At 44.5% G+C, this 7,972-nt stretch overlaps 1 protein-coding gene across 1 annotated transcript in view; it reads left to right on the plus strand.

The window, feature by feature from the left end:
• LOC113878121 (phosphatidylcholine transfer protein-like) overlaps window positions 1-7,339 on the plus strand; it is a 29,634-nt gene extending 22,295 nt beyond the window's left edge. The window contains exon 6 of the mRNA XM_027518982.1: window positions 7,246-7,339. Within this exon, the coding sequence (XP_027374783.1) occupies window positions 7,246-7,311 (66 nt within the window). The 3' untranslated portion in view covers window positions 7,312-7,339. The remainder of the gene's footprint in view (window positions 1-7,245) is intronic.
• Window positions 7,340-7,972: the final 633 nt, after the last annotated feature.

Raw genomic sequence — 7,972 nt, forward strand, 5'->3', positions numbered from 1 at the left:
TCTAACCAGCAGAAATCAATAGGTTACTTTCTATTATCTATGTATCGTTGTTAAATTTTTGGCTTAAATTCTGAGGTGCTGTGGCGCTGAAATATGCCTTCAATACTTCTAGGACTTCCTTTTTATACTTTAATAGATTCACTCTCCTATTTGCTCCTGTTTGAACTTACTACAAGTTTGTTGTCATCATACACACACACACACACACACACCTGGAAGGCATGGAAGACTTCTTGAGAGAAGTGGTGTCTGAGCTTTGTTTGACAATTGAACAAAGTTTTATAAACAGCAAGAATATATATAACATGTGAGGTGAAAAGTGAAGGGTGAGTGGGTTAAGGACGTTTGGCCCAGGAAACAGTATGAGTAAAATGAAGAAGGCATGAAACAATATGATTTTTTTTTTTTTAATCTGTGAGCAGTTGGGTGCTTTTGGGTTGTTGGGGTAGCAGAATCTGGAATTAACCTGGAGGAGAGTCCAGAGACCCAAGGGCCTAGGCTGGTCACCTGGCTACACTTCTTAGATTTTTTCCAGAAATGATTGAGAATTATGAGTGGCATTAAATAGGGATATTTCTGGCACTTAGAGTGGGGAGTGATCTCTGCTGTCCCAGGCACATGGACCAGACACAGCTAGCCCAGGGGCCAGAAACCCTGACAGGCACTTGCTGTGGTTAGGAATGCTGGTTGCAAGGAAGAAAAGCTAGCATTGCAGTGTAATGAAAGGCAAAAACATTTTTGGTTCATGACATTGAAAATCCACGGCTGTCTGGCTTCCAGGATAGCTGCACATAATAGTTCATTCTCCAGCTGGACTCTGCTTCTTCTGTATTGACCAGATCTCAGGCAGATTCTGTGTCATGCAGAGAGGCCACCAGAAGATGCAGGCTAACATTCTAACCGAGTACACAACCCCAGAGGAACAGGAACTTTCCTACTGATGGCATCCAGAGCCTCAGGATTGGCTCTTATCGCCTCAGCCTGGATCATATATTATTTCCTTCAGCATGCTTGTCATGGTTTAGGGCCACATACTATTTTCAGCTACTCTTACTTTATGGGGAATGGTGGTGCCGTATATTCGAGGGAGAAGCCAGGTGTTCTCTGGCCATCTCCCTGCCAGTTGTGATTCAGTCATGTGCTGTAGCCATTTACAAAGCCTCTGATGTGTGGTACTTGCTATCAACAGTCCACACTATGGAGTATAGTCCAGAGGCTGCAGTAGTTTGACTTTTCTGGAATCATCCTGAGGTTCTTAACCTAACTCTGGTCCTCCAGATCTTCTATAAGCTACCTGAGAACTTTCACAAAGCCACTTTTGGGGCTAAACTTGCGAGAGTGGCAAGCCAGGATTCTGTCCACATATGCCTTCCCTGAACTAATCACTGTGACCATGTTCTGCTCATTTTCCCAGCCCTGAAATTAAACACTGAGTCAGTCTGGGAATACCAGACCACCTGACCTGCCTCTTGAGAAATCTGTATGCAGGTCAGGAAGCAACAGTTAGAACCGGACATGGAACAAGAGACTGGTTCCAATTGGGAAAGGAGTATGTCAAGGCTGTATATTGTCACCCTGCTTATTTAACTTATATGCAGAGTACATCATTAGAAATGCTGGGCTGGATGAAGCACAAGCTGGAATCAAGATTGCTGGAGAAATATCATAACCTCAGATATGCAGATGACACCACCCTTCTGGCAGAAAGTGAAGAACTAAAGACCCTCTTGATGAAGGTGAAAGAGGAGAGTGAAAAAGTTGGCTTAAAGCTCAACATTCAGAAAGTGAAGATCATGGCATCTGGCCCCATCACTTCATGGAAAATAGATTGGGAAACAGTGGAAACGGTGGCTGACTTTATTTTGGGGGGCTCCAAAAATCACTGCAGATGGTGACTGCAGCCATGAAATATAAAGACGCTTACTCCTTGGAAGGAAAGTGATGACCAACGTAGACATTATATTAAAAAGCAGAGACATTACTTTGCCAACAAAAGTCCATAGTCAAAGCTATGGTTTTTTCCAGTAGTCGTGTATGGATGTGAGAGTTGGACTATAAAGAAAGCTGAGCACCGAAGAATTGATGCTTTTGAACTGTGGTGTTGGAGAAGACTCTTGAGGTCCCTTGGACTGCAGGGAGATCCACCAGTCCATCCTAAAGGAGATCATTCTGAGTGTCCTTGGAAGGACTGATGTTGAAGCTGAAACTCAAATACTTTGGCCACCTGATGCGAAGAGCTGACTCATTAAAAGATCCTGATGCTGGGAAAGATTGAGGGCATGAAGAGAAGGGGATGACAGAGGATGAGATGATTGGATGGCATCACCAACTCAATGGACATGAGTTTGAGTAAACCCTGGGAGTTGATGATGGACAGGGAGGCCTGGCGTGCTGCGGTCCATAGGGTCTCAGAGTCAGACACGACTGAGCTACTGAACTGAATTGAACAGTCCTGCTTAAACTACATAGTGGGGAAGAAGGTAAAAGGTGATGCTCTGAGGAGAATGAGATTCTGGTGCAAGAAGGGGAGAGTCATAGCAGAGCAGGCAAAAGCAGCAGATGTCCACTCATCCTTTTCTTTCAAGGTCATCTTCAACCTCTTGTAGTAATGGACTGATAAATTCGTTACTCCATGTTCTGCTTCTAATAGATTTTCTTTCTTTCAAAAGCTGAATAAATAACACATTTCTGTGCTGTCAGCACCTTCTCTAGGGATTCTCTTGGTTCCTTCAGAAGCTAGGCTTGGCTCCTCTTCTAAAGGGTAGAAGCTTCCCACACAGCTTGAGGGCATATGCTGTGCACTTCAAAGCATCGCTTTGCTCTCTCTCTCCAAGAGCTGATGCTATTGCATACAGTAGCATGGTGGGTGTTAAGGAGATTTGGTCCCTGTAACTATGATATAAAGCAACACGGGAGAGAGGCAAGCATCTTTACAGTTAACATAGTTCAGCCACTTTCTAGCTTTTTCAGAAGGACACCTAACCTCTCTTGAAACTTCATTTCTAAGCTGGGTTGCTCATTTCCAGGACACCTGTAATATGTCACAAAATTTAAGATGAGGAGAAAGGTCACAACAGAAAAATTATTGGCACTGTAGTGTCATCTGATGATTACCAAGATTTTAGAACTTGAAAATTTATTTTTGGATGCCTAATTTTGTTTCACTGCATTCTGTCTTTAGAATGTTGTTTGTGGTATACAATGAACAAGTTTTGTGTGGGTTCTTTTATTTCTACTGTGTTATTCTATCTACCAGACACTGTCCCTGGACAACAAGATTTCAGTGGTTCTAAATATCTGACTTTCTCTAAAATTCAATGCCTCGTGAGTTAGTGGTTTATCACCCTACAAGGTTGTCATATCAAAGCTTCTTGTGAATTGAAGCCAAAGGTACTTCCAGATGCAATAACGTCTTTTGTGTTGTTTTTTTTTGTTTGTTTTGCTTTGTCTAATAGAAGCCTATGAAACAGAATGCAATGGAGAAACAGTGACCTACATGAAAATGGAGTTCCTTTTTTTGTGTCCAGCAGAGATGTATCCTTTTCGAATGCATACTATTATTCAGCTTTCTAAGTGTCTTTGTTCTTCATGGCCATGACTCAATGGCGGTAAATCCAGAAGGTGGACAACATTGTCTTTGACTCTTGCATAAGCATCTGCTAAAGCTGTCACTTCTTGTGTAGCTTTCAGAGATCTCAGTGTGATTTCTGGGTCTGACGACATGGAACATCTATAATTGTGGGAAGGCAGCTCATACTTTCCCGAGATTTTTCCTAGAAAATCCTTGTACCCCAGATTTGGGGACCTGAAAACAACTTTTCCTTCAGATAATTCAATACACTCCCTCAGTCTGTAGAGGAGGCCGGGCCCCAGAGAGTTAAGGTGATCGAGGCGCACAATCAGCGGTGAGCAGCCGACTCGGGGATGGAACTCAGGCCCCGCATTTCCAGCTCTCTCCACCGCCCCTCCTCCCCAGCATTGGCTGGACCCTGTGAGTGTGTGTTTCCTGCTCAGTTTCTTAACATTGAATTACCTTCCCTGTAATAGTGCCATAGACATGGTGGCTGGTCTGAGAATCTTTATTGCGATGAAATGATTATATTATTCTTGGTGAACCAGAACCAGTGAGGACATTTGCCTACTACTATTTCGATGTCCACATATCTTCCTGTGTTCACCAGGTATAAGTAACCTTGCCTGAGCATCTTCTGTGCCCAGAGGTCAATGATTAGGGCTTACGGGGACAACAGAGAGCAATGACAGGAACCATTGCTTCCTGCGTGAGATTCTGCTCCAGTCTTTCTCCAATGCCCCCACCAAGCCTGTCTACAGGCAGTGTTCCTCTCTGTCTTGCACAGTGAAGCCGAATCTCAGAAAAATTAAGTTACCCAGGATCACAGCTGATAAATGACAAATCCTCTGAGATCTCATTGCTTTATTGGAGAAAGAGGTGGGTTCCCCTCATAATTAGAGCAGCAAAGAATCACTGATAGGTGGGTAATGCATGCTCTTGAGCTTCCCGGGTGGCTCAGTGGTGAAGAATCTGCCTGCCAGTACAAGATATGCAGGAGAGCTGTGGGTTTGAGCCCTGGGTCAGGAAGATTCCCTGGAGCAGACATGGCAACCCACTCCAGTATTCTTGCCTGGGAATCCTATGGACAGAAGAACCTGTCAGGCTACAGTCCACGGGTCACAAAGAGTCAGACACCACTGGGAACTGAGTATGTACACCATGCCTGCTATGAAAAGAGAACACCAGGTGGAGGTGACAGGGCTCTGCAGGGAAGTTAGGCAGACCAAGCAGGAAGTGAACTGGCAGATTAAGGGAGCAAACACCAAGTGGAGGCAACAAAACAATTGCCTTTTGCTTCTGACTTGTGGGCTTTCCTTTTATCCATCTGAGAGGTTTGACCCTGGCCTTGCCTTGACTGGCAGTGTAGTGCGTCTATGTGAAGCAGCGGCGAGAACTGGACTTCAGAGGGCGGAGATTCAGGTGGTCCTGGCCAAGGGCACCTCGCTGCCACAGTTTCCAGAGAGACCAGGCTTCATCCGGGTGAGCCAGTGCCAGGTGAAGCTGGCTGTGGAGAGTGCTGGCCATAACCGGAGCAAAGGTAACGAGGCAGTGGTTGGTGTATGGTGCGCCCTGTGAGGGCTGCGGTGACTGTGAGGCTCAGAATATGCAGGATGCATTTCCCCTGAGGTCAGAGAACTGGGCATGACTTCAGAGGAAACAGAGGAGACTCAATCACCCCTGAAGTTTGGCTACAATGCAAGGTGGATGTTTAAATCTGATCAATGTATTTTTTACTTACTCTTGCATTGTGCAAATGAAATCAGAACATCGAATGAACCAAAAGGTTAGGAATTCACTTCAGGCTGCTCTTGTTCTGCACATTCTGGCTGGAGGTGAGCAGGAAGGCTAGTGGGACCATCTCTGAGGAGGTACCTCTCACTCAGCAAAAACTAAGGGACTCAGGACCTGTCTGCCTTGAGTTCCATACTCAGGAGAGAATCTGGGAGGGGTTTGTGTGGCCACCTGCTGGACTGGAATGGGTATGGCCTGGAGACTGCAGGGAAATCTGAACATTGTTCTGGTGTGTGTTAGATCTGCCGCCTTGGATGTATCACCCCCTCTCCTAAGTCTCAATTTTATCATTTATAAACTGGAGTTTAATTTTATCAACTTTTATAATGAGATAATTGAGAGTAATAACTGAGATACATATCCAAATATCTAGCACTTATGCTATGCTATGCAATGCTATGCTAAGTCACTTCAGTCATGTCCAACTCTACGGACTGTAGCCACCCCAGGCTCCTCTGTCCATGGGGATTCTCCAGGCAAGAATACTGGAGTGGATTGCCATGCCCTCCCCATCTAGCACTTGCCATGGGTTAAATAAATAGCAGCAGAATGTGCCTTGACTGTTTGCCAAAGTGTGTATATAAGTGTCCCATAATGGAGATGGGAGAGTCCACTTGAATTGTGTGTTACCTCTCTCCTAATTTTGGCCTGAATGTAAACCTGGATGTTTGCTGCTGTATTTTTCCTCCTTTTGAATTGTCCCTTCTTTCCCTCTTTAGTATTTATTTATTGCTTCGTAAAACCCTGGTGGCTGGATTCCATCCTGGCTTATCAACTTGCTTGTCAAGGTGAGACTCCCTGAGGCAGGGGGAGGAAGCGTGCTTGACAAATATTGACTTACCCTGTGGGGCTGTTAGCTGAAGAGATGTGCAATCTCAGGCCTCATGATGCTCTTTTACGAAGCAGCATGTTGACTGACTCTGGTTAGGACTGGGGTTGCCAACACCCAGGACTGAGGCTGGGACAAAAGACCAAACTCTTCACCCGGAATATCAGCTCCCCACTACTTTCCACCAAGATCCCACCAGCATCAGTCTCTGGAACCTTTGGACAATAACCTGCTCCTTGTAGGAACAAGGGTGCCTGTGGACCCTGTATCTGCTTATGCAGGAGTTAGGCCAACATGGCTTGGGAGACAATGAGATATGCTCAAGCCTGGGGAAGCCTCCAGTTTCATTTTTGTGTTTTCTTCCTATAAGGAGAAGGGACTTCAGTGGTATGCAGATCACTCCTGGAGACCATTCAGTCTGCTTTGTGAGGTCCTACTTACGGGTTGGTGGGCTCACCAATTCACAGGGAGAGTAAGAAAGTACACAAACTTGAGTAAAACACATCATACTTTGAATTCTGGTCCCTACTTCCGACTGTGTAATCTAAGGAAGCTATCAGTTTCTCCCCTCCAAAAAATGGGGATGGATATTTCCACAATGTAGAGAAGGAGTAACCAAAACAACATTTGGGGAAAGTCTTGGCAATGTTCAACACTAAGGGATGACATATCCTGCCTCTTGCCTCCCAATTCTTACCAATTTCAATTTTGTAAAGCAAGTCCTTTCTTTCATCTTTTGGAATAACACACAGCCCAGCCCCAGTCCCATTTTCTGAATTTTCTTTTCTTTCAAAAATAGTGTCTTAGAATTGTCTGAGCTTCTACTAGCAAAAGCTAAAATATGCAAGGTCTGAAAACTGTGGCCCCTACATTACCTGTGCCCTGAGTCTTACCTTTTTCATCATCAGTGCCAACATTCTGTTGAAATCTACCAGGAGCCCTATGTCTTATTTATTATTCCCCAAGGCATCTTCCTTCACCCTGCCACATCTGAGAATGAAGAGTAGTTGCTGTGAGGACAGAGTAATGACAATGTCCTTTTTCTTTGCAGAATGGAATTCCTGGCTTCCTGGCTGACCTGGAGAATGCCTGCCTGAGGTACCAGAGGAGAACCTAAGAGAGATTTGGGAGCTTTTGTTCATGAATGATGTCCCTGGAACTGCCCCAACTTCTGCTGCTCAGGATGTCTGTCATTTTTCCATCTCAGAAGCCTGCACACACTCCAGCGCCTTGTGCCCAAGGGTGCCAGCCTGATGCCTAACTTCCTTTCCCATTCTCCCCACTCTGGAACAAACTGCCTTGTTTCACTGTAGAATGTGGGTCAGATTCAGAAAACCCTTGAAGAAAAACTCAGAACTTTTTGTGGATGGACTTACCAAAATGCTCCAAAGACATACAATTCTAAATCAAGAACATAGGAATCTTTTTTTATATATAGTATATTTTCTTACTGAAAGATAATTGTTTACAGAATTTTGTCATTTTCTGTCAAACCAAACATGAAAGGTATATATATATATCTCCTCCCTTTTGAACTTCCCTCCCTTCTCCCTCCCCCATCCCACCCCTCTAGGTTGAGAACATAGGAATCTTTTGATTTCCATCTTACTTGCAGATCTTCTCCCTGATGTAAAGAAGCAAACTGAGGATAATAAAGATGGATGGGTGGGATGTCCTCCATATTGTTCAAGTTGCCACTCAATTCTTTGAGGAATTAAAGAAACCTATATTATCTTACAAACCAGGCCTTTATTATAACTGCAAAGGAGGCTCTAGGA

Source organism: Bos indicus x Bos taurus, chromosome 19 (assembly GCF_003369695.1).
Source record: "Bos indicus x Bos taurus breed Angus x Brahman F1 hybrid chromosome 19, Bos_hybrid_MaternalHap_v2.0, whole genome shotgun sequence".
NCBI lineage: Eukaryota > Metazoa > Chordata > Mammalia > Artiodactyla > Bovidae > Bos > Bos indicus x Bos taurus.